The sequence below is a fragment of the Mauremys mutica genome, chromosome 2, assembly GCF_020497125.1.
Source record: "Mauremys mutica isolate MM-2020 ecotype Southern chromosome 2, ASM2049712v1, whole genome shotgun sequence".
Lineage (NCBI taxonomy): Eukaryota > Metazoa > Chordata > Testudines > Geoemydidae > Mauremys > Mauremys mutica.
Genome location: NC_059073.1, coordinates 163,252,045 through 163,279,611, shown reverse-complemented (window position 1 = coordinate 163,279,611; position 27,567 = coordinate 163,252,045). Strand labels below are relative to the sequence as shown.

At 44.2% G+C, this 27,567-nt stretch overlaps 1 protein-coding gene across 4 annotated transcripts in view; it reads left to right on the top strand.

Annotated features, from left to right (window-relative positions):
* Positions 1-27,567, top strand: part of MARCHF6 (membrane associated ring-CH-type finger 6) — a 155,955-nt gene that overhangs the window by 34,693 nt on the left and 93,695 nt on the right. For 3 of the 4 annotated variants that reach the window (XM_045005038.1, XM_045005037.1, XM_045005036.1), the window contains exons 4-5: positions 21,381-21,524; positions 24,321-24,393. In XM_045005038.1, coding sequence (XP_044860973.1) covers positions 21,381-21,524; positions 24,321-24,393 — 217 coding nt within the window. Of the gene's footprint in view, positions 1-2,864; positions 2,896-21,380; positions 21,525-24,320; positions 24,394-27,567 lie in introns of those variants that run through there. The other variant, XM_045005039.1, reaches the window with a different exon arrangement.

Below are 27,567 nucleotides of genomic sequence, written 5' to 3'. Positions count from 1 at the left end.
CAGTGGAGGGAAAAGTGAGGGGCATGTTAAAGGAACATTTGTTTGTTGGACTATATTTTGGTGACTTTGCTCCAGAATTCTAGATTTGTGACTGGGAATGGAAACTAACCTAAATATGTTTCCTAGGAGGCCAAGATTTTTAAAATACATTATTTGCCAAGGTTGTTATCTCACATTGTTGCTATCTTGAGAGGTCATTATGTTGGGGAGTTTCTGTACTAAACATTTTTATTATTATAATTAATTTTTACATAAGAATGGTCATACTGGGTCAGACCAATGGTGCATATAGCCCAGTGTTCTGTCTTCCGACAGTGGTCAAGGCCAGGTGTTTCAAAGGGAATGAACAGAACAGGTAATCATCAAGTGATCCATCCCGTTGCCCATTCCCAGCTTCTGGGAAACAGGCTAGAGACACTCAGATATGGTGTTGCATCCCTCCCCATCCTGGCTAGTTCTTGTGTTATGTGAAGGATTAAATAACATTTCCTTATTTACTTTCTTCACACCCATCATGATTTTATAGACCTCTATCATATCCCCCCTTAGTCATCTCTTTTCTAAGCTGAAAATTCCCAGTCATTTTAATTTCTCCTCCTGTTTCGTACCCCTAATCATTTTAGTTGCCCATCTCTGTACCTTTTCCATTGCCAATATATCTTTTATGGGATGGGGTGACCTGATCTGCACACAGTATTCAAGGTGTACACGTACCATGGATTTATATAGAGGCAATATGATATTTTCTGTCTTATTATCTATCCCTTTCTTAAAAAAGCAAAGGTTTCAGAGTAGCAGCTGTGTTAGTCTGTATCTGCAAAAGAACAGGAGTACTTGTAGCACCTTAGAGACTAACAAATTTATTTGAGCATAAGCTTTCGTGGGCTACATCCGATGAAGTGGACTGTAGCCCACGAAAACTTATGCTCAAATAAATTTGTTAGTCTCTAAGGTGCCACAAGTACTCCTGTTCTTTTTAAAAAAGCAGACAGAATGTTGGGAATCATTGACTGCTGCTGCACATTCAGTGGATGTTTTTAGAGAACTATCCACAATGACTCCAAGATCTTTCTTGAGTGTTAACAGCTAACTCAGACTCCTTCATTTTGTATGTATAGTTGAGATTGTTTTCCAATGTGCATTACTTTGAATTTATCAACATTGAATTTCATCTGCCATTTTTGTTGCCCAGTCACCCAGTTTTGTGAGATCCCTTTGTAACACTTCGCAGTTTGCCTGGGATTTAACTATCTTGAGTAGTTTTGTATCATCTGCAAATTTTGCCACCTCACTGTTTACCCATTTTTCCAGATCATTTATAAATATGTTGAACAGTAATGGTCGCAGTACCGACCCCTCAGGGATACCACTATTTATCTCTCTCCATTCTGACAACTGATAATTTATTCTTACCCTTTGTTTCCCATCTTTTAAGCAGTTACTGATCCATGAAAGGACCTTCCCTCTTATCTCATGATGGCTTACTTTTCAAAAGTCAATTTAAATTAAATACTTTTTTTTTATTTATATTTTTTTAGAAATCTAGACCTGTTATGTGTTTTGGTGTAACTTGCATTATTCTTATGTTAAATTTGCATCATCCTAACAAAGCATTGACTTTATTCATATCTATTTTATATATCTCATTGGTCCTGAAACACCCACCCCTGTAAATTCGAACCCCCCCACCTAATTTCAATTCCTGGGGAAACCACTGGAAAGAGGAAATGTTAAAGCTGGGCTTAACCTGTAGCGGTCAACTTGATAACTTCTGATTTAGATTTGGTTGTCATTGGCATGCTGTGTCCATATTGCCAAGAGGTTACAGCTTTGTTGAATTCATGTCAGTTTTTTGCATTTTTGATTGTTTGGTGGAGACGTTTTAGCAACAATGAAAAACGAGTGAATACTGGACGATTGGTACAAAATCCTTACATCCTTTGAGCCTAACTTTGAACATGAAAGCTGCTAGACTATTTTTACACTTGACTGCAAACCACTCCACCTCAGAAGTGATAACTAATTTACTGTGCAAACCATCCAGATAATGCAGGAAAATAGAACTTCAGTGACTAATTGCATTTTTGTCTGGAGGGGGGATGGATGTTGGAGGCTCTCTCCTAGCCCACCACTTTTTCAAATTGGCAAAGAGGATTAATTTTTTTTAAGAGGACCTTGTTTTTTACTTTTGGCCACCAGTCCATCTAGAATTAGTTTTATTTAAGGAAGAGAGATGAGCTAAACCATAAGGGTTTTTTGGGCTGTCTTTCCGCCCCCCTCCCCCCCCCCCCCCGGGTTAGTCCCATCACTATGGGTCTTTTTCATCATTTCTTTTCTGCCTCCCCCTTTCCTTCACCCAGCCTTTGTGGTACTGTATTTCATTTACCTGTAAGGCTAACATTTTGTTGGGCCTTTTACCCTTCCTCTTTTTTTGTCTGTCTTGATCTTTCTTTCAGTCTCTTTTCCATTCTTCTGGGAGTAGGGGTAAGGTTTCTGAAGACAAGTTAGTCTTCCCCTGTCTTATTCTGCCTAGTATCATGGCAACTCTCTCTCTAATTTAGAATCAGAACAGAATTTTATTTAGTTCTATCACTTGGTTCCTTGTTGGCTAATAAGTAAAGATGACTGTTAAGAAGTGGTGTTAAAATGCCGTGTTGGAGATAGACCTTAAAAATGCTGCACAACTCTTTCCAACTTTGAATTTCCAGTTGTGCTATACCTCATTATTTATTATTGTATTACTGGTGTGCCCAGGGGCCCTAGTCATGGACCAGGACCCTGTGTGCTAGGCAGTCTGCAAAAACAGAACACAAAGACAGTTCTTGCCCCGATGAGTTCACAATCAAACAGTAGAAAAGTGAACAAATAGATACAGACTGATGGAGGGGAGTACAAGTAAGCAATGGGACAATGTTGGTCAGCATGAGAAGCAGTAATCTCTGCACGCAAACAGCGTAACCATTGTCAAGTTTTTTGTAGGCATCACTGCAAAGGAGAATTTTGAGGAGGGTAATGTGGTAATGTGGTAGCTTTGTTGATGTTTATGGGGAGCATCTTCCAGTGTGTGGGGCAGCATGGGAGAAACCATGAAGGTGCTTTTTTGAAAATTTAGCAAGTGGGCAGTTGAGGCTGGCATCCTGGGATAATTGAGGTGAACATCAACAACTCAATAATGCATAAGAGCAGGGAGATAGACTGTGAATTGACTGTGAAGGGCCTTGAAAGTGAACAAAAACAGCTTATGTTTGATACAATAGAGAAGGGAGAGCCATTGAAGAGATTTGAAAGAGAAGGGTAACATGGTAAAAATGACAGGCCAGAAAAATGATCTTAGCAGCATTCTGAGTGGATATGATCAGGAGGTAGTTGCTTTGCAGATTGTAACAAATCTTAATATTTGCAACAAATAGATTTCTGAAATTTTTGCTTTCCAAATATGTAATTGGCTAAAGGAGGCATTTATTTCCGTGACAAGGTATCTTCAGTTTTGGATATTGTGAATTGTAAAGTCAGTAAATTATCTTAAATACAGTATTTATATGTTAATAGCAGGGATCCTCCAAAACCGTTTGCCACAAAAAATGCAAAATTTGCATTTTTACAGAGACTCTTTAGTTATTACTTTTTGTGAAAAAATAAGACAAATACAGTAGAACCCCATTTATCCGAGCCTCCATTATCTCTGTATTAACCGAACCAGGGCTGACAGCCCGAGCCCCTGGTGGCTGGGCTTGGACGTCAGCTGAATTGCAATTCTTTTAATTTTATTATAATGATTAATGGCACTGGTAGGCTTTGAACTTGCTAAAAAACTGTAAATATATCAGTAAAACATCGTGTTCAACTGACACCTATATATATTGTGGCTAGGGAAACTAAAATTCAGTGTTTTATTTTAGTTGCAGAAAAATGCAGATTTTTATATTTTTTAAATCAAAGAATGTTGGGATTTTTAATCATGGAAAATTAGGATCCTTGCTGATGAGTCGCCATAAAAAAAAAAAAGCATGTCTGCCTATGATCAGATTAATAACTTGTCTCTGCCTGTTAGCCTTTTAAAACTTGTCAGAAGTTTTTTTCTAACCTTTGATTCTCATTAAAACTAAAATATTCACTTAATCCTGTCCAATTTTTAATAATTACATTGGCACTAATTTCTAAGTAAAACATAAACAAATCTCTCCACTCCAAATATAGAAAACTAATTTTATCTTGGCTGTTCAATTAATTTTTGTTTATAAACAAAACAATGAATTTTGTCTTCATGCCTTCCTCAAGTTGCAGGTTTCATAATGAAATCTAAGGAATATTTCCTGTAATATTTCACAAACTTTAACATAAGAACATAAGAACGGCCGTACTGGGTCAGACCAAAGGTCCATCTAGCCCACTATCTGTCTGCGGACAGTGGCCAATGCCAGGTGCCCCAGAGGGAGTGAACTTAACAGGCAATGATCAAGTGATCTCTCTCCTGCCATCCATCTCCATCCTCTGACAGACAGAGGTTAGGGATACCGTTCCTTACCCATCCTGGCTAATAGCCATTTATGGACTTAACCACCATGAATTTATCCAGTTCTCTTTTAAACCCGGTTATAGTCCTAGCCTTCACAACCTCCTCAGGTAAGGAGTTCCACAAGTTGACTGTGCGCTGCATGAAGAAGAACTTCCTTTTATTCGTTTTAAACCTGCTGCCTATTAATTGCATTTGGTGACCCCTAGTTCTTGTATTATGGTAATAAGTAAATAACTTTTCCTTATCCACTTTCTCCACATCACTCATGATTTTATATACCTCTATCATATCCCCCCTTAGTCTCCTCTTTTCCAAGCTGAAGAGTCCTAGCCTCTTTAATCTTCCTTCATATGGGGACCCTCTCCAAACTCCTAATCATTTTAGTTGCCCTTTTTGGAACCTTTTCTAGTGCCAGTATATCTTTTTTGAGGTGAGGAGACCACATCGGTACACAGTATTCGAGATGTGGGAGTACCATGGATTTATATAAGGGCAATAATATATTCTCAGTCTTATTCTCTATCCCCTTTTTAATGATTCCTAACATCCTGTTTGCTCTTTTGACTGCCTCTGCACACTGCGTGGATATCTTCAGAGAACTGTCCCCGATGACTCCAAGATCTTTTTCCTGACTCGTTGTAGCTAAATTTGCCCCCATCATATTGTATGTATAGTGGGGTTATTTTTTCCAATGTGCATTACTTTACATTTATCAACATTAAATTTCATTTGCCATTTTGCTACCCAATCACTTAGTTTTGTGAGATCTTTTTGAAGTTCTTCACAATCTGCTTTGGTCTTAACTATCTTGAGTAGTTTAGTATCATCTGCAAACTTTGCCATCTCACTGTTTACCCCTTTCTCCAGATCATTTATGAATAAATTGAATAGGATTGGTCCTAGGACTGACCCTTGGGGAACACCACTAGTTACCCCTCTCCATTCTGAGAATTTACTATTAATTCCTACCCTTTGTTCCCTGTCTTTTAACCAGTTCTCAATCCATGAAAGGACCTTCCCTTTTATCCCATAACAGCTTAATTTACGTAAGAGCCTTTGGTGAGGGACCTTGTCAAAGGCTTTCTGGAAATCTAAGTATACTATGTCTACTGGATCCCCCTTGTCCACATGTTTGTTGACCCCTTCAAAGAACTCTAATAGATTAGTAAGACACAATTTCCCTTTAGAGAAACCATGTTGACTATTGCTCAACAGTTTGTTTTTCTATGTTTCTTTTACTGTCCTTTGGAGAGAGCATCTCAAAATTTGTGTTCGCCTGTTATCAGCTGGGAGATTATTGTTAAGGCTAACATTTTGTCACGGAAGTCACAGAATCCATGACTTCCAGAGACCTCCATGACATTTTCCGCTTCAGCCTCGGAGTGGCAGGGCTGGAGCTGTCTGCCGGGGGAGGAGGGAAGCACAGCTCCCAGCAGCAGTGGGTGCTGGACCCTTCTTCCCTACCCATTTTGTCACGGTATTTTTAGTAAAAGTCAGGGACCGGTCATGGGCTTCCATGAATTTTTGTTTATTGCCTGTGAATTTTTGTTTATTGCCTGTGACCTGTCCCTGACTTTTGCTAAAAATAACTGTGACAAAGTCTTAGCCTTAATTATTATTAATGCAGGATTTACCAAGAAAGTAACTACCATGATGATACCAAATAAGATTATAATACAAATGTATAGTAAGTATGCAGTCAGTTTAATATGCAGCATTCATAAAACTGTAAAGCAAATGGACAGCATGTTAAATATTTTAGTGCTCCCCTTTTGAAATGCTGCCCTGTATTCTCATGCTTCTTTGTATTTCTCTAGTTTAAAAAAAATGCAGTCCTTACAAATGGCAACCCTTCTATCCCCCAAACACACTCATCTAACATGTCAGACATAATTTGTGAAATTAAAATTAGTTATTCCTTATATTCAGAATCATGCCAAAAATTAGCCTACAGACCTGTTCAAATTCATTAGTTACTTCTGTGTACTGATGCTCCCATTCCACCTTCCTAATTCACCATCTGATAATCCTCTCAGAGGCTGTTGGAAGCAAGAGAGGCAGATTGGATATGAGATATTGGGAGGAATAGAGAGTGTCTCAGAAAGATATGGGCTCTGGGGTGCCATGGGATGATGGGGGGAAATTAACAGGGATGTGTTCTCATTACCTGAGCCCACCCAAATCCACCACTTACAACACATCCCTATACCTACTTCTGTCTAGGCTTGCCATGGGTAAAGATCTGTGGCTGGGGTAGAGGCAACCCAGTGTAACCTGTATTCCAGGCACTTTCTCATGAGGGGCTACCCAAAACACTGCTGTTTTTATATGGCTGGGAGCCATCAAGTGCTAATGATGTCTTTGTGCAGAGTCTCCAGGCTGCCCTCTGCATGGTCCTGGTCTATTCCACACATATTGTATCATGCCCTCCTGGATTTCTTGACTTGTTATGCTGCAACACCTTGAGGAGCCAGGGGGAATGGTAAGAAGGATGGGGAATGGGGCTTGAACAGAGAGCACAAGGAGTTTGAGGGCAGCAAATCAGGCTATGCACTAGGTTTTTTAGAAGTAGCTCTCAAATTTGATTGAGACATTAACTTTGATATCTATTCCCATCCCCACCAAAGTTGTTGAAGACTTCTTAAAAACCTAGAAATTTTCTCCAAATAAAGTTTGTTAAAATTAGCTAAGTGTCCTGAAGTCGTCATACCACCAAAACAGCAATTGAAAGGCCACCTTCTTAACATTTCTTCAGCTCACTCAAATTAATTACTCAAGACACACATGCCTACTCCCACCACTTCCACACAAAACATATAATCTCTAATTGCAGTTGCATGGAATTGTTTGAAACTGATGTTTTCTAAGGCCTTGTCTACACTACAAGACTATTTCGAATCTACTTAAGTCGAATTTGTGGATTCGACCTTATGAAGTTGAATTTGTGGATCCACAGTAAATACACTAATTCGAATTTCTGAGTCCACAGTAACGGGGCTGGCGTCGACTTTGGAAGCGGTGCACTGTGGGAAGCTATCCCACAGTTCCCGCAATCCCCGCTGCCCATTGGAATGCTGGGTAGAGCCCCCAATGCCTGCTGGGGGAAAAAATGTGTCGAGGGTGGTTTTGGGTAACTGTCATCATAGAACCGTCAATCACGCCCTCCCTCCCTGAAAGCTCTGGCGGGAAATCTGTTCGCGCCCTTCTCTGGTCGGTTACAGCTCGGACGCCACAGCACTGCGAGCATGGAGCCCGCTGCGATCATCGCTGCACTTATGGCCGTTGTCAACTCCTCGCACCTTATCGTCCACCTCTTCCACAGTCAGCTGCTGAGAAATCGGGCGAGGAGGCTCCGGCAGCGCGGTGAGGACAGGAAGTCACAGAGTGGTGCAGACCTCTCACAAAGCAGGGTACGCCGCGCAGTGGAGATCATGGTGGCAATGGGTCAAGTTCATGGTGTGGAACGGCGATTCTGGGCCCGGGAAACAAGCACGGACTGGTGGGACCGCATAGTGCTGCAGGTCTGGGACGAATCACAGTGGCTGCGAAACTTCAGGATGCGTAAGGGCACTTTCCTTGAACTCTGTGACTTGCTGTCCCCTGCCCTGAAGCGCCAGGACACCCGGATGCGAGCAGCCCTGAGTGTGCAGAAGCGAGTGGCCATAGCCCTCTGGAAACTTGCAATGCCAGACAGCTACCGGTCAGTAGCGAACCACTTTGGCGTGGGCAAATCTACCATGGGGGTTGCTGTGATTGAAGTAGCCCACGCAATCGTTGAGCAACTGCTCTCAAAGGTAGTGACTCTCGGAAACGTCCAGGACATCATACATGGCTTCGCCGCGATGGGATTCCCAAACTGCGGTGGGGCTATAGATGGGACTCACATCCCTATCCTGGCACCGGCCCACCAGGCCAGCGAGTACATTAACCGAAAGGGCTACTTTTCTATGGTGCTGCAAGCACTGGTGGACCATAGGGGACGTTTTACCAACATCTTCGTTGGGTGGGCGGGCAAGGTTCATGACGCGCGTGTGTTCAGGAACTCTGGTCTGTTTAGACGCCTCCAGGCAGGAACTTTCTTCCCGGACCACAAAGTAACGGTTGGGGATGTGCAGATGCCTACAGTGATCCTCGGGGACCCAGCTTACCCGCTAATGCCCTGGCTCATGAAGCCCTATACAGGCGCCTTGGACAGAGAGAAGGAACTCTTCAACTACCGGCTGAGCAAGTGCAGAATGGTGGTGGAGTGTGCTTTCGGACGTCTCAAGGGGAGATGGCGGAGCTTACTGACTCGCTCGGACATCAGCGAAAAGAATATCCCCGTAGTTATTGCTGCTTGCTGTGTGCTCCACAATGTCTGTGAGAGCAAGGGCGAGACCTTTTTGTCCGGATGGGAGGTTGAGGCAAATCGCCTGGCTGCAGTTTACGCTCAGCCAGACACCCGTGCCGAGAGAATATCCCAGCGGGAAGCGCTGTGTATCTGGGAGGCTTTGAAAGCTAGTTTCCTCGGAGAGCAGGGTAACCTTTGACTCTCCACTTGCTTTCAATAGAAACTGACCCTGGGCCTGTGTCTGTATGTGTCGATTTCGATCTGCGGTTACATACCCCGTTCTCCAAGTTTCCCCCACTTCCAAAGCACGTTTTAAATAAAATTAATTGTTACACTCATTATTAATAAATCTTTGTTTTACTTTGCATTTCTGTTCAGTTGTTGAAACATGGACGCATACTGTGCTGGGCACGGTGTGCACTGATGTACAGACCGCTTGTTCCATAGAGGAATGACATCCTCCTGCTCCTACATAGGTCTCTGGGGTGGGGGACGGTTGCAAGTGGTTGTGCATCAAGGGGAGGGATTGCAGGAAGGGGTGGGTTTGCAGGAAGGGGCGAGTGGTGCCTTCTTTGGATAGGGGTTTGGATGACGGCAGTGGGCTGCGGGTTTGGGCGTAGGAAGGGGTGAGGGGTGTGGGGGAAGGGTGAGTATCTGTCCGTGGATGAGGGCTCTTGCTGGGGTTCAGGGCAGCGGAGAGGCTCGTTGCTACGGTGGAAGTGCATGGTAAGGGCAGCGTGCCTTAACATTAAGGGGGTGGCAGGTGCTAGGACCCTGGACAAGCATACACATCACAGAATGACCCGGGGCAGCATACACCACACAGAGTGACCCTGGTGCCTACTGACTGCAGTGTGTGTGTGCCCTGCAGTTGATCATGCCCCCAAGTCTGTACCCTGGTAATGTAGGCTATATCGTGCAATTATAAATCCCCCCCCCCCCATACACAAAAAAATCCTCTGACACGAAAGACGTGACCAAAACAGTGAATAACAGCAAACAGCTTTTAATAATCTAATACACAGTGGGGGGATGAAACTTGGATTTGGGACTGGGTGAGCCTGTAAGGGAAGCACTTCTACAAATGTATAGCGTGAGAGGTGTGTGGTACATTAGCGCTATGCAGTGGTGCAGTGACAGTTCTCACGGCCCCTACCGCCCCTCCGTCTTGTACTTTTGGGTGAGGGGGGGCAGGACTTCTTGGCGGGGGAGGGCGGTTGCAGATACACTGCAGGGGGGCTCTGTCCTCCTGCCTGCGGTCCTGCATAACATCAACAAGGCGCCGGAGCGTGTCCGTTAGCTCCCTCATTAGCCCAAGCAGCGTTTGAGTCGCCTGCTGGTCTTCCTGCCGCCACCTATCCTCCCGTTCGATGTGTGCGCGATGCTGTTGACATAGGGTCTCCCTCCACTGTGTCTGCTCTGCCGCCTCGGCTCTGGAGGAAGCCATCAGTTCCGCGAACATCTCGTCCCTAGTCTTTTTCTTTCGCCGCCTAATCTGCGCCAGCCTCTGCGAGGGGGATGCCGGGGCAGTTCGGGAAAGAGCCGAAGCTGTGTGATGGGAAAAGTAACTGATTTCCTTGAACAGATACATGTTTGCTAACAGTGAACACAGTCTAGTCAGTTTCTCTGAACAAGACCATACAGGGCAACAAGTCTCACGAGATCTCAGGACAAGTTCGAGATTTCGGAATACGCTCTCATTGGCTGCGGCATTGCACAGGAGAGCGGACAAGTGGGGAGAGACAGCTGAATCCGTCTAGCAGACAGTCCTGGTAAGCCTTACAGTACATTCTGCTTATCAGTTAATGGATAGCTGTGCCCTCCCGCTAAAGGCAATCTGGAAATCATATACTCTGACCCTTTTCCAGCCACTCCCGCCAGTGCACGGGAAAGATCAATGTATGCTTTTCCTATGTGGCCTACAACACGTGGCTGTTAAGCGAGGGTCATTGTTATGCAAAGTAAAAGTCAACCATTCACAACAGTAACAATACACTAATTGCCCTAATTAGATGCAGCATTTCATGAACGAGATCACCCTGATGCGGGTCCCTCGGAGTCACAAAGAGCGGATGCTAAGGGAAGCCCTGCAGAGACCAGGACCATATGCGGCCATGCTTGTAGAGGCGATGATTCCCATCTACATAAGGATGTCCTGGCGCGGAAGAGTGTGCTTCCACGGAGCACCCAACAAGGCACCTCTCCCCAGGAACCTCCTGCGGAGGCTTTTCGAGGACCTAAATGAGACCTTTCTTGAATTGTCCCTGGAGGATTATTGTTCAATCCCTATATGTGTGGACCTACTTTTCATATAGTTTTTCATTGAAAATTTTATATATAGTATTTCTATTTTTATACCTGTTTTATAAAAAATAAATGTTTACATGTTTCTAGCACTTACCGCCTGATCCTTCCCCTGATTCAGAGTCTGGGTTAACGGCCGGGGAGGGTTGGTAGGGGATCTCTGTGAGGGTGATGAAGAGATCCTGGCTGTCAGGGAAAGCGGTATTGTGTTCGCTGTCGCCTGCGCCGTCCTCCACAGACCCTTCCTCATCTTCCACATCGGCGAACATCGAGGAGGAACTGTCCAGGTTCACTATGCCATCCACTGATAGGAACACTGAGTCCACGGTCACTGGTGGGGCAGTGGTGGCAGACCCACCTAGAATGGCATGCAGTGCCTCGTAGAAGCGGCATGTCTGGGGCTGGGCTCCGGAGTGTCCGTTTGCCGCTCTGACTTTTTGGTAGCCTTGTCTCAGGTCCTTGATTTTCACGCGGCACTGCATTGCATCCCGGCCGTATCCTTTCTCTATCATTGCTTTGGAGACCTTCTCGAAGGTCTTTGCATTCCGCTTGCTGGAGCGCAGCTCCGACAGCACAGACTCCTCGCCCCACACACCGATCAGATCCAGGACTTCCCGGTCTGTCCATGCTGGGGACCTCTTTCTATTCTTGGATTGGCCGGACTCCTCTGCTGGAGAGCTCTGCATCGTTGCAGGTGCTGCGGAGCTCGCCCCGATGTCCAGCCAGGACGTCAGATTCAAAGTGCCCAGACAGGAAAATGAATTCAAATTTTCCCGGGTCATTTCCTGTGTGGCTGGTCAGAGAATCCAAGCTCGGACTGCTGTCCAGAGCGTCAACAGAGTGGTGCACTGTGGGATAGCTCCCGGAGCTACTAAGTTCGATTTGCATCCACACCTAGCCTAATTCGAGCTAGCCATGTCGAATTTAGCGTTACTCCACCTGCCGGGGTGGAGTACCAAATTCGAACTAAAGAGCCCTCTAGTTCGAATTAAATGGCTTCCTGGTGTGGACGGTTGAGCGGTTAGTTCGAATTAACGCTGCTAAATTCAAATTAAAGTCCTAGTGTAGACCAGGCCTAATTGTTACAACACATCAGCACATCACTTCTAACCAATCCATATGATCAGAATTAAAGGCTGCATATTTTATGTGGAGGTCAGAAGAGGAGTGGATTTTAGTGGATTTAGATAATGAGAAGGTAAAACAACAGCTGTAGGTTGTGTGGGCAGAATGGATTGATTTAAATAAAAGTAATTTAAATCAAGTGGAAAAAGTTGATTTAAATGATTTTAATCAACTTCTCCATTTGTACTTCAGATAATTTTCTGAAGAAAGGTGCATTCTCATTGGTTGATATAACCATTAAAATGTTGATTTACAACTGAACAGAGCCTTTACAATAGATTGGATAGTGTACAGGAAAAAGATGTATCTATATACATTTATTTAAGAAGTTATATAGCTCATTATTTTCAGTTTCTTATTGTATATTTTACTATGTTAGAAAAGGGTGAATGATATAGTCCTTATTTGCTACTATTGTGCCATATTTATGAAGCTTGACCTCAAAAGTTAAATGTTTTTTTCCCCTGATTTTTTCTTTATATATAAAAACAGCCTTTAACTCAAAGTTTTTGATAGAGGCTTATGGATTCAGTAAATTTATTTTTTATTTAAATGTTTTAAGAGATTATTATAAAAAATGTAAGCCTTAACATATTTTTGTATTAAATTCAGATTTCATTTTAGACAGGTTTATTTTTAAAAAGAAATGTATAGTAATTTAAATAACAAAATAAAAAACTCCCAACTTGTGTTTCTCAAATTAAAAAAATTCTGATTTAAATTTAAAATAACCAATTTGTATCCACCCTGTGTACACTTGAGCAAACTAAACTGGTTGTTAATAGTTCGGAGGCATATTCTGTAAAATGTACTATAATAGTTACAGACAAGCCCAAAAATTAGGCGCTTGTGAAAGGGGTATTTGTTGGGGAGTTCTTCTTCGAGTGCTTGCTCATATCGATTCCAATTAGGTGTGCGCGGCCGCGTGCACGTTCGTTGGAAGATTTTTACCCTAGCAACACTCGGTGGGTCGGCTGGGTCGTCCCCTAGAGTGGCGCCGCCATGGTGCTGGATATATACCCCTGCCGACCCAACGGCCCTTCAGTTCCTTCTTACCGCCTGTGTCGGTCGTTGGAACAGTGGAGCGCGGCTTAGCTGATCTCCACTTCTCTAGCTACTCGTAGTTTTCTCGCTAATTCTTGTGTATATAGTTAAAATTTATATAGTTGTAGTTAATTTACTTGTTTTATAATATAGTTAGTGTATATAGTTGAAAGAGGTTCGGGGATTAGCCCCTTCCCTGCTCCCGGAACTGGGCCCTATGCCCGGTTCACCGGGCTTCAAACCGTGCTCGGCTGTCACAAGCCGATGCCAACAGGAGATCCCCACGACTCCTGTCTTAAGTTCCTCGGGGAATCCCATCTCGCGGATAAGTGCCGGATCTGTAAGGACTTTAAGCCGAGGACAAAGAAGGAGTGGGACTTTCGTCTCAAACAGCTCCTGATGGAGGCAGCTCTTACTCCTCCGCCCTCGGCACTGAGCGCTGGACAGTCCGCATCAGGCAGAAGCACTTCTTCGGCACTGGATTGTACCGGTACTGCTAAGGCCCCCCGGCACCGACGGTCGCCGGCACCAGTGTCTGCTTGGCACCGTTCCCTCTCCCTGCGGGTTAAGAAACATAAGACTCCTGCTGCTTCTGTGTCGCCTGCACCACAGCCGGAGCACCCGCCTAAGTCGGACCGCCCGGCACAGACACCTGCTGTGGCACCGACAACTTCGGCACCGTCGATTCCGGTCCTGCAAGGGCCCTCGAGTCCGGTGCCTGAAAGCTCTCCCGCGCACGCCGTGGTTGAGCTCACTATTCCCTCCACGCCGGAGGCATTTTCCATGGCGAGGGAACTGATCGCACTGACGGAGTCTGTGCTGCCTCAACCCCCGGCACCGCCGGTGCGGGTCATACAATCGATTGGCAAGCCTGCCCTGCTGAGGCCATCTTCTGTCGGCACCGCAGAGAGGCAAGGCCTATTTTCTGAAAAAACTGACCCTAGGCTGCAAAGCCTAAAGGACAACAGGTGATCATGCGCTCGCTCAGGATGCACACACCGGTGACTCAGTGCAGGTCTTTCCGTCCCCAGCCTCACCGCCCTTACCCCCTGCCTAGGCCGAGACAGGACTTCGGCAGAAGGCGCGGCCGAGGCAACTGCAGACGACAGTCTGGACCCCAAGGGGGTCCAAACCACCCGCGGGACCAAAACCAAACTTTTGAAGGCACGCCCGAGGACGGCGTACCAGTTGCTTCCCAGGATCCTTTCCCTCCCTCTTACAACCGCCTCTCCTTTTTCCTCCCTGCGTGGACCCAACTAACTTCGGATCATTGGGTCCTATGCACAGTAGAATTCGGGTACCACCTCCAGTTTATTTCGCCCTCCCACCCCCCACCCTCATGCCTCTTCAGGGACCCCTCTCACGAGCAATTCCTCTTGCAAGAGGTGCGGACACTCCTCGCTATGGGAGCTATAGAGGAGGTACCAAAGGACTCGAGGGGCAGGGGGTTCTGTTCCCGTTATTTCCTAATCCCCAAGGCGAAGGGAGGTCTCAGACCTATCCTAGACCTGCGAGGACTCAACAGGTTCATAAGGTTGAAGTTCTGCATGGTATCCCTGGGGACCATCAACCCATCCTTGGATCCCGGAGACTGGTATGCCACCCTCAATATGAAGGACGCGTATTTTCACATTGCCATTTACCCTCCACACAGACAGTACCTCTGGTTTGTGGTCAACCATCAACATTTCCAGTTTACAGTCCTTCCGTTTGGCCTCTCTACAGCCCCACAAGTATTCACAAAATGCATGGCTGTAGTCACCGCCTCCCTCCGTCGCCGTCGGATACATGTCTTTCCGTATCTCGACGATTGGCTCATTCGAGGGACCTCTGAGACCCAAGTCACCCGTCATGTGGGCATCGTCAAGGACCTATTCAAGCGTCTAGGCCTGATGATCAATATAGAGAAATCCACTCTGGTTCCCACACAGAGAATAGACTTCATTGGGGCCGTCTTGGACTCCAGTCTTGCCAGGGCCTGCTTACCACAGCCTCGGTTTCAGGCAATGGTATCAATTATACAAGGCCTACAAAACTTCCCCACAACTTCCGCTCGCACTTGTCTCGGCCTCCTAGGCCACATGGCTGCCTGCACGTTCGTGACCAAACATTCCAGACTGCGTCTGCGTCCCCTTCAAACTTGGCTATCCTCGGTATACCACCCGGGCAGAGACGGTCTAGACACAATCATTACGCTCCCCCCGAGCATCCTAGGCTCCCTGGACTGGTGGTTGACGCCCTCCCTGGTATGCACAGGGATGCCATTCCATCCGCCTCAGCCTTCAATGACCCTGACAACGGACACGTCATCTCTCGGCTGGGGTGCCCACCTCGGACATCTCCGCACTCAAGGCCTCTGGTCGGCTCAGGAACTGGCCTTGCGCATCAATGTGCAGGAGCTGAGAGCATTCCGCCTTGTGTGCCAGGCGTTTCAAGAGCATTTACAAGGCCTCAGTGTTGTGTCTCAGTGTTCACGGACAACACAACGGCCATGTTTTACATAAACAAGCAGGGAGGAGCGCGCTCTTCCCCCCCTTTGTCAGGAAGCTATCCAGCTCTGGGACTTCTGCATAGCCCACTCGATAGACCTAGTGGCGTCCTTTCTCCCAGGGGTTCGGAACACTCTGGCGGATCACTCAGCAGATCCTTCCTGTCTCACGAGTGGTCGATATGTCCTGATGTTATCCATTCTGTTTTCCGGAAGTGGGGCTCTCCCTGCGTAGACCTCTTCGCCTCCTGCAAGAACAGGAAATGCCAGACGTTCTGCTCCTTCCAGGGTCTCTCCCCGGGCTCGATCTCAGGCGCATTTCTGATACCGTGGACGAGCCATCTGCTTTACGCCGTCCCACCATTCCTGCTGGTTCACAGGGTCCTGCTCAAGCTCCGCAGAGACAGAGCCCACCTGATCATGATCGCTCCAGCGTGGCCGAGGCAACACTGGTACACCATGTTGCTCGACCTGTCAATAGCCAGCCCAATCCCCCTACCTCTTTGCCCGGACCTCATAACTCAGGACCATGGCATACTTCACCACCCAGACCTGCAGTCTCTTCACCTCACAGCATGGTTGCTGCGTGGTTAAGCCAGTCCGAGTTACGTTGCTCTGCCCCGGTGCAACAAGTGCTCCTGGGTAGTAGGAAGCCTTCCACTAGGTTAACATATCTGGCCAAGTGGAAGCGTTTCTCCTGCTGGTGCGACCAACATAATGTTATTCCCACCGAGGTATCGGTCCCTACCATCTTGGACTACCTCTGGTCTCTCAAACATGGCCTAGCAGTATCATCACTGAAGGTGCACTTGGCGGCCATCTCTACCTTCCACCCAGGGGAGAGCGGCCGCTCCGTGTTCTCTCAGCCCATGGTTTCGAGGTTCTTCAAGGGCTTAGAGCGATCATACCCACAAGTACGCCGCCCCGCCCCAACTTGGGACCTCAACCTAGTTCTAGCCAAACTTATGACTGCTCCCTTAGAGCCGCTAGCAACCTGCTCGCTGCTGTACCTGTCCTCGAAGACAGCTTTCCTCGTAGCCATTACATCGGCAAGACGAGTTTCAGAGCTTCGGGCTCTCACGGTGGACCCCCTGTATACAGTGTTTCACAAGGACAAGGTACAGTTGCGACCATATCCGGCCTTCTTCCCTAAGGTGGTATCAGCCTTTCATATCAACCAGGATATCTTCCTTCCGGTCTTCTTCCCGAAGCCACACTCATCACGCCGGGAGCAGCAACTGCACTCCCTAAACGTCCGTAGGGCGCTCACATTTTATATTGAGCGAACAAAGCCCTTTCGTAAAACACCCCAACTCTTCGTCGCGGTGGCAGACCGAATGAAAGGCCTACCTGTCTCCTCTCAGGATTTCATCTTGGGTGACATCGTGCATCCGCACCTGCTATGACTTAGAATCATAGAATCATAGAATCATAGATCAGAAGGGACCAATATGATCATCTAGTCTGACCTCCTGCAAGATGCAGGCCACATTAGCCGATCTCCCCACTCCATTAGCAAGCGACCCCTGCCCCATGCTTCGGAGGAAGGCGAAAAACCTCCAGGGCCACAGCCAATCTACCCTGGAGGAAAATTCCTTCCCGACCCCAAATATGGCGGTCAGCTGAACCCCGAGCATGCGGGCAAGACTCTTCAGCCAGACCCTCTGGAAAAAGGTTAAGAATAACATATCATTGACCCATTGTACTATTTACCAGTGTGGCACTTAATTAACCTATTGACTAAGCCCGGTATCCTATCATACCATCTCCTCCATAAACTTATCTAGCTTAGTCTTAAAGTCATGGAGGTCCTTCGCCCCCACTGTTTCCCTCGGTAGGCTGTTCCAGTATTGCACTCCCCTGATAGTTAGAAACCTTCGTCTAATTTCTAGCCTAAATTTCCTAACTGACAATTTATATCCGTTTGTCCTCGTGTCCACATTAGCACTGAGCTGAAATAATTCCTCTCCTTCCCTGGTATTTATCCCTCTGATATATTTAAAGAGTGTAATCATATCTCCTCTTATCCTTCTTTTGGTTAAGGAAAACAAACCGAGCTCCTCAAGTCTCCTTTCATATGACAGGCCTTCCATTCCTTGGACCATTCTAGTGGCCCTTCTTTGTACCTGTTCCAGTTTGAATTCATCCTTCTTAAACATGGGAGACCAAAACTGCACACAATACTCCAAATGAGGTCTCACCAACGCCTTATATAACGGGACTAGCACTTCCTTATCCCTACTAGAAATACCTCGCCTAATGCATCCCAATACCGCATTTGCTTTCTTAACGGCCACATCACATTGCCTGCTCATGGTCATCCTACGATCAACCAGGACTCCTAGGTCCTTCTCCTCCTCCGTTACTTGCAACTGGTGCGTCCCTAGCTTATAACTAAAATTCTTGTTAGTCATCCCTAAATGCATAACCTTACACTTCTCACTATTGAATTTCATCCTGTTACTAATACTCCAGCTTACAAGGTCATCCAAATCTCCCTGGAGGATATCCCGATCCTTTTCCGAATTGGCAATACCTCCCAACTTGGTGTCGTCCGCAAACTTTATCAGCCCACTCCTACTCTTGGTTCCCAGGTCAGCAATAAATAGATTGAATAAATGGACTTGGCCCATGTTCCGATGAGCCACCTTTACCGCACATTCTACCAGGGCTCAGGCTTCATCTGCCGCCTTCCTGGCTCATGTACCCATCCAGGACATATGTCGTGCAGCTACCTGGTCCTCGGTCCACACCTTTGCCTCACATTACGCATTGGTTCAACAGTCCAGAGATGATGCAGCATTTGGCTCAGCAGTTTTGCATTCTGCAACATCTCACTCCGACCCCACCGCCTAGGTAAGGCTTGGGAATCACCTAATTGGAATCGATATGAGCAAGCACTTGAAGAAGAAAAGACGGTTACTGACCTTTGTAACTGTTGTTCTTCGAGATGTGTTGCTCATATCCATTCCAAACCTGCCCTCCTTCCCCTCTGTCGGAGTAGCCGGCAAGAAGGAACTGAAGGGCCATTGGGTCGGCAGGGGTATATATCTGGCGCTATGGGGGCGCCACTCGAGGGGGCGACTCAGCCGACCCTCCGAGTGTTGCTAGGGTAAAAATCTTCCGACGAACGTGCACGCGGCGCGCGCGTACCTAATTGGAATGGATATGAGTAACACATCTCGAAGAACAACAGTTACAAAGGTGAGTAACCGTCTTATTTACCATTAGAGAATGGCTTCACTCTGCAGAAGGGTGCCATCGTAGGTATGAGGTCAGTAGAGATGACTAACGCTGTGGGAGTACAAAATAGACGTTTTAAACAAAAAAAACCTACTACTATAAAACGGTGCAGTAGCTTTAGTCACTTACCTGATCTCCATAAATCAGTTTATTGTGATGTCATCTATATAGTTGAATTATGTGTGCAATGTGCCTCTTAACTCTGCTATCTTGGACATTATGCATATAAATCTAAAATAGATGGATATTTCTTAAATCTATTTGTAGATTCTTTTAAATGTACAATAATCTTTGGTTTATTCTTTCCTGGTTTTAGAAATAAGTAATGACACATTCCATGTTGATATCAACTGTTGATGTTTAGTTGATACAAAACATGCTGAATGGGAAAACCTTCCCCCCACACCCATTTAACGTTCTGTTTATTTAATAACATGGTTTTAAAACCAGCTTGGATATTTTAAGTATTGTTAAAGTGAGATGTATATTGCGTATTCTCTGTAAAATATTTAGCCTTTGGAGGAAGTTCTGATAATTAACTTGCCCATCTTCCTATTTATACTCTCAAATTGTCTTTTAAATTGGTAAACACTGGCTTGTAAATCGTTATTTCAGAAGTCACACAAGTTGAAAATAAACTGTAAAATTGCATTTTGAACTCCTGATTCTTAAATTAAAAACCTGTCCCAATTCACATATAGGCAAGGAGAAGGTAAACAGTTGCCTCTTTGGTAAAGCAGTTTTAATTTTATTACAAGCAATATGCTGCAGTTTTTAGAATAAAGCAAGCAGATGGGGAATATCAGTTTAAAGGCCAGACTTGTGGAAGCCAACCTCTGCACTCATAATTAATATGCCTTGTGTGTCCAAATACCTGATTTGTGGGTGTGATCAGGTACTTAGACATTCGAATAATCTTTCTTGGGTCTGCAAATTATTGTGGGAGCAAAAGAGAAGCCCACAAAAGATAGGGCTCAGAATTTTGACCAAAATATTTGCATCCCATGGCAGCTGTACTTTCTAGAGTTAAGTCTTGTCGATGCTCATGTTATACAGCAGATGGAATATTCAGTGTCTTGCTTAATTTTTGAAATACATTTCTTGTTAATAAAAAAAAAGTTTTATTTCCTTATTGCTGTTGATAAGTTGTGTTTTGTGGCCCTGAGTGTCTGAGAAGTTTAACGTAGGGAGTATATGATTGCACTGTATAATGAAACCTGGACTTTAATGTGTTCACTTTTATAAATGTTCACATATAATAAAACGTTTAGTTGGACTAGATTTTTTTTTAAATAACTCTTCCTCTGTCTAATAAACTATTGAGCAGTTGCGTGTAAGAACATACAAAAAAAATCATATTAGTAAGTCAGAGCCTGACTTTTGGCTAGCTGTGAGGGATGCAGGAACCAGATGAAGTGGTTAGAACTTAAAAATTATATAGTATGGAAAAGTTATTGAAAAATTAGACCAAAGTTTGTGAAACTTTCCAGACAGCTGAATGGCATAACCAGTGAATTCATTTTAAAAGAAGGAAAAAATGTTGGATTGGAATAGCTATGGTGTAAACCTTTGGAGTTTTGTTTTGGGAACTGTTTTGAGTTAGTCTCTTATGGTTTTAGATCAATATTTTTAGTGACTGCTTTTCTTCTTGTGCTTTTATCCAACAGCTGATATAATCTGGAAACAGTTCCTAGAGGTGTACATTTTAGGTGTTGGGTATTCTCTCTGGAGGGCCCTTGAATTTGGAATTTTCTTCTCCCTTTCTTGGCAGGGCCTGAGTTTGCTGACTTTTCTGCATGATCTGTTGCTTAATTAGCTTTTCTCTCAGGGGATTAGGTTGAGTAAGGAAGTCTCTTGTGATAAAGGAGGGGAGTTCTGTATATTTGGGTGATACTGTGTTACAGAATTTTAAACTTTTAGTTAGTTTTTTCTCTCCTTTCAAGGCCTATGGTGTTGGGCTTGTTCTGAGGTAACCTGGATTTACTGGTAGACATGACGGTATTAATGCCCCAAAACAAACACTGCTCAAACTCTGACGCGTCTGTAAAATAGTTGTTCTATAAAATTAAATACATGAATTAAGGAGAACTTGTGGTTTAAAGGTTTCATTGTCACTTGCATGGGATGGCCTGTAGTGGATGTATAAAGTGTGAAGAGAGAGTAAATGTTCATTTATTTTTGGCTTTGTAACTATTTGTTTGTTGTTGCTGTACATTTTTCTTAAATATAATTTAAAAATTATGCTATTGACTGCAGTGCTATATTATGCTTTTATTGCAAGCACATATGAAAACTGTTTTATAAAAGTGTTTTTCTTTTCCTCTCCTTAGTTTATTCCCCAGATATGCCTTCACGGCTTCCAGTCCAAGACATTTTTGCTGGACTGGTTACAAGTATTGGCACAGCAATACGATACTGGTTTCACTATACACTTGTGGCCTTTGCATGGTTGGGAGTTGTACCTCTTACAGCATGTAAGTATTGAGTTTTTGCATTGAAGTACTTTCATAATGATGTTCTTATAACAAGCTTGCAAATAGCCATCAGCTTTAATACTTCTCATGTGTTATCAACTTTGTGACTTGACCACGCATTTTATTTCAGATGTTTATATTTTGCTGTATTTTAAATTACTTTGTCTAAGAAACTATCCGATTCATAAACCAATAGCATAGTGCAGACAATAGCTAATAGGTAGGAAAACAGAGACCATGTTAAGGGAATGTTAATGAAGCATGAGAATACAGGGCAGCATTTCAAAAGGAGAGCACTAAAAATATTTAACATGCTGTCACCAGCCCTAGTTTCAACCCAAAGGTCCCTCCCAAAACAAACCTGAAACTACATTTTTTATAATATAAATAAATCAATTTTTTAACAAAACACCCCTGGAATTAAGATAGGTGCGTGCTATCTGTCACCTTGATAGTATATTTTATCCCTTTCTCCTACCCTTCTAGATTGTCTGCTCTTTAAGCCCAGGACTTTGTTTTCCTCTGCATTTGGAAGTGCCTAACATTCTAGGTGTTACTACACCTATAAAAGTTATTAGGGCCCTACCAAATTCATGGCCATGAAAAATAAGTCATGGACCATGAAATCTGGTCTTCTGTGTGCTTTTACGCTATACTATACAGATTTCACTGGGCCAGACCAGCGTTTCTCAAATTGGGGGTCCTGACCCAAAAGGAAGTTTCAGGGGGGTCACAAGGTTATTTTAGGGGCATCGTGCTATTGCTACCCTTACTTCTGCATTGCTTTCAGAGCTGGGCATCCGGAGAGCAGCAGCTGTTGGTGGGGTGCCTAGCTCTGAAGGCAGCAACCCACCAGCAGCACTGCAGAAGTAAGGGTGGCAATACCATGCCATGCCACGCCTTACATCGGTGCTGCTGCCTTCAGAGCTAGGCAGCCAGAGAGAGACAGCTGCTGACTGAGGGCCCAGTTCTGGAGGCAGCAGCACCAAAGTAAGGTGGCAATACCATACCATGCCATCCTTACTTCTGCGTTGGGATCCTTCAGAGCTGGGATCCTGGCCAGCAGCCGCTGCTCTCCAACTGCCCAGCTCTGAAAGCAGCACCATTGCCACCAGCAGCGCAGAAGTAAGGGTAGCAGTACTGCAACCCTCTCTACAATAACCTTGTGACACCCCCTCCCCTCCCATTCATTTTTGGGTCAGGACCCCTACAGTTACAACACAGTGAAATTTCAGATTTAAATAGCTGAAATAATGAAATTTATGACTTTTTAAATCCTATGACTGTGAAATTGATCAAAATAGACCATGAATTTGGTAGGGTCCTAGATATAAGAACTAATATGAAAATGTTTCCCTTTAAATTGGTTTCTGTATGTGGAATGAGTGACTGCCAAAGCTGAAATTTTCATAACTATTGTGTAATCTCTCCCATTCCTTCTCCCTCCTCATCTTTCCCTTCCTAATCCTTTTATCCCTTAATTAACCTATTTCAACTGACTTGTCCTCCCTCCTCATTTCCCCATACCCATTCATCATCTCCTCTTCTCCAATCACAATTCTGTGTCTCTCCCTTGGCCTTTCACTTTTCCTACCCCTCTCTCCTACTCTTCCTCTCTCATTTCAGGTATGTCTATCCTTTGAGCTGGGGATTTGACTCCCTGCTCAAAGAGACATACCTGCATTAGATCTAATTGAGCTAGCGCGCTAAAAAGCATGTAACTGTGGCAGATGGAGGGGCTGGTCAGCTCAGTCCCCAGACCCTGAAATGAGGGACAGTGACCACCAAAATGAACAACAGTGAGGGACAACACACCTTGAAATGAGGGACACAGTGAGGGATCTCACCTTTTTTTTTTTTTTTAAATTGAACACAGTTTTATTTAAAAAATGTATATATATACAAGCATGCAAGCCTGCACAAGCCTGAAACTTACTACAATGAAATTAAGTGATTCTAAGTATGAAGAGAATCCTTTATTTTATTGTAAATAGTGGCTTTCTACATAAAGTCCAATTGCTCAGATGTTTACTGTTGTGTTTAGTGTCAGAGACTCCTAGCTTGCCCTCTGCCTACAGACCTCTGCTCCTCTCCCCCTTAAATTATTGAATAAAAGTGAAACTTTTCTCCATATGCAGACTCTCGGAGCTAATCCAAGGGGACTTGTGGTACCATCAGCACAAGCTGGGGTATCAGAGTAGAGTGGTAAATAAAGTAAAGTGGAGCAATGCTTGGTCACCTGTTCAAAGAAATAAGTATTTTTGTAGAAATAAGCACATCTTTCAAGTGATTCATTTTCTAAGATAGGCTCTATGAATGTGTTAATGTTTCATTTTGGGGGTTCTCTTTTTGAAGAATGGCAGAAGAGTTGGCTATTGGCTTCAAACATCACCCCATAAAATGTTAGATTCCTGGAGTATGTTCAGTATAGTCAACTAACTTTAAAAAGCTGGTGTTATTCCATGTACTGTGTGTGCATCAGGAGAGGCCTTGATCCTTCTGCAAGTTAGAGATTTACGGTCAACCCAAGTTTATATACTGCAAGGACAGCCATCCACGCCAGTGCTGGGACTTATATGTGAATAACAACTATATAGTGATATATTTTGTGACTTATGTCTGAATGAAATCTTTTTGCACATCTGTATTGGTTCCCACCAATTGGTTTTAGCTTCTGTCCCAGAGGTAAATTGTTACTAGGGCTAAGAACAGTCTGGAATAAACTAATGGTCACTTTAGAGAGGGTTCTTCCCTCATAACTGAGGGTATTTACAGCACTTTGTTTCTTTTATACAGGCCGTATCTACAAGTGCTTGTTTACTGGCTCCGTGAGCTCACTATTGACACTGCCGTTAGATATGCTGTCAACGTAAGTACTAACCAGCCTGATATAGTGACTTTTTAACCAGATGCCTATTAAAGTTGTTGCTTTTGGTACTCTCAATTCCCAATTCTTTTTCATTATCCTTTGACTTTACACCTTCTTAGACTGGCTGCTACTACTATCATCTTTGCCATAGCAAGGAGACCTAGCCAACTGTTTTACAGCTGTGCTACAACTGTCCTGTTTTTGAAGTGCTGATGTGAAGGATGAACAAATCAGACTTATAGAACTGGGCCTGGGTAATGCTTATTATAGACGTATCATATTATAGGCGTATGTGGTTTATTCAGCCTTAGGTATACTTGCTATGGTGTAAAGTATCACTTATTTTTTTTAAAACTTAATTTTCTTTAATTAAACTGCAGCAGAGCCTATTCTAAAGGTTTTAGAATTATAGCCATCTTTTATGTAATTTTCCTATTCATTGTTTTATACCATATGACCTACTAAGATATTGGATCTTTCATGACTTCCCTATTGCTTAATTACATTTTATATTTCTATATACTTAATTTAATCTGTCCATGATGGGGATTTCGTAAAGATTGGAATTGATTGGCCTCTCTTTTAAGTGGTCATTTCAATATTCCACACATCAGGCTCTATATAATATTATCACCCTTGTGTTCTCTCCCTCCCTCTCCCCCCTCCCCCCCCGGATCACTGGTCCATACTAGTCACCAACTCAGTCTCAAATTGCTTTTATATTGTAATTGAATTATTTATGAGGTTAATGCACATGGAAGCCAGATACTGGCAGAGCCAGTTGTAAGCCAAACAGGCATTGAACAAAAGTTCTGTTAGCTCGCCTTGCATTTTGGTCAATGCATTCAATTCTGCCTTAAGGCACTCAGTCTTGGAGTTTTGAATTACACTTCAAGTCAGGCTCTATTGACATCCATTTTTTTTTAATGGGGACAGAGGCTCACTAGGATGAGAACATAGTACAGATTTCCCCTGTGACCCATTAATAAATCCAGATTTGAACTCATCATTTGAGGGGGAAAATCCAAAGCCAGACTACTTTTTCTCGTGTGCTCTTGGTTTTTGATATCCAACCGTTTCCCGTCCAGGTATAGGCCTTGATTTTAGCAAGCCTTGTCTAACTTAAGCATGTGAGTAGGTTCGTTTGGACCACTTGTGCTTAAATACCTTGTTAACTTGGAGCCATAAAGTGTTGTGAGAGGTTGAACAAGCATAATAGAAGAAGACAGTGTAGAGATAGGGGAGAGAGTGGGAAGCAGCTTCTGAAGCAGAACTAAGTTATGGAAAGGGAAAACAGCAGCAGTTCAGACAGGTTCTGTCATTTTACGTTTTGGTTAGGTTAGTTCAGAGGATAAAGCTTCTCAGAAAATGGTAAAAATTTGTATGTTTAGTCCTTAGCACTTAAACACTTCACATACTATATAACGTAGAATGAAAACATGCTAGCAGGAGCCTAGTCTTCTGGAATGTCACCTACCTTTTATTTTCTAACTTACATTTTTCTTTTCATTTGGCTGATCTTTGCAACTTGCTCTACTGATTCCTTCTCTAACCCCCCCGCCTTCATTAAATACTTGGAAAATTACTTTTTGTGCCACCATCTAATATTTTAACATTATTGACTTCATTCTGTAATCATTCTAATTAACATTTGTTTGTGCAATAGCTGATTCTAATTCCTCGGGCGTTTGGAGATTGAAAGGAAAATTGAAGCTGTCAAGCAAAACTTGTACTGAATCAAATCTGAAATGAACATTGCTAAATTAAACTACTGTATATACTCGTTAATAAGCCGAATATTTATGGTAAAAAAGTGACTCATCAAAGAGCGGGGGTTGGCTTATAAATGGGTTTACACCAAAATTTGATGATTTTAAACTCTCTGGAATCATTAAATTGAATATCTAATACAGGGGTCAGCAACCTTTCAGAAGTGGTGTGCCGAGTCTTCATTTATTCACTCTAATTTAAGGTTTTGCGTGCCAGTAATACATTTTTACGTTTTTAGAAGGTCTCTTTCTATTAGTCTATAAATATATAACTAACCTATTGTTGTATGTAAAGTAAATAAGGTTTTAAAAATGTTTAAGAAGCTTCGTTTAAAATTAAATTAAAATGCAGAGCTCTCCGGACTGGTGGCCAGGACCCGAGCAGTGTGAGTGCAACTGAAAATCAGTTTGCGTGCCGCCTTTGGCACACGTGCCATAGGTTGCCTACACCTGATCTAATACATTGTCATTTTGTTTACCTGGAGCGTCTGCAGTGTGGCTGCGGTTTGCCGTTCCCAGCCAATGGGAGCTGCGGGAAGTTTGCCAACCCTGAAATACAGAGTCGGCTTATGAAAGGGTCATACAGTTTTTGCTATATTTACCTAACTATCTTGGGGGGTCGGCTTATAAACGAACGGGCTAATGAATAAGTATATACGGTATATATGGTAAATTGTTTCTTCTAGAAATTTAATTTGCGAGTATCTTCTGTTTTTTCTTGTTGTTCTTGAGGACTATTTTCCTTGAGTTTCTCCTGCTTTATCCTGCAGTGCAGGGGTCGGCAACCTCTGGCGCGTGGCTTGCCAGGGTAAGCACCCTGGCGGGCTGGGCCAGTTTGTTTACCTGCCATGTCCACAGGTTCGGCCGATCGCGGCTCCCACTGTCTGTGGTTCGCTGTCCCAGGCCAATGCGGGCTGCGGGAAGCTGCGCGGGGAAGGGATGTGCTGGCCGTGGCTTCCCGCTGTCCCCATTGGCCTGGAACGGCGAACTGTGGCCAGTGGGAGCTGCGATCGGCCGAACCTGCGGACGCAGCAGGTAAACAAACTGGCCCAGCCCGTCAGGGTAAGCACCTTGGCGAGCCACGTGCCAGAGGTTGCTGACCCTTGCTGTAGTGAGTCAGATCTCTTACAGAAGTGTCTCCCTGGAATAAGTAGTTCTTCAAGTGGTGTCCCTGTGGATGTTTCACTTTATGGGCACCCCTTTCACTTTTGATGGGAGATTTTTGGTAGCAGTGTTTCTTCTCCTGGTACATGTGCCCTACACATCCTCATACTCTGTACCAAGGCTATATAGGGCTGCGTGGGTGAACTGCCCACAGTTCCTTCTCAGCCAGGCAGTCTACAATATGCCTGTTTGTTGTGTACCTGTTCTCCCCTTTTATTAGTATTTTTGCTTTATAGATGGT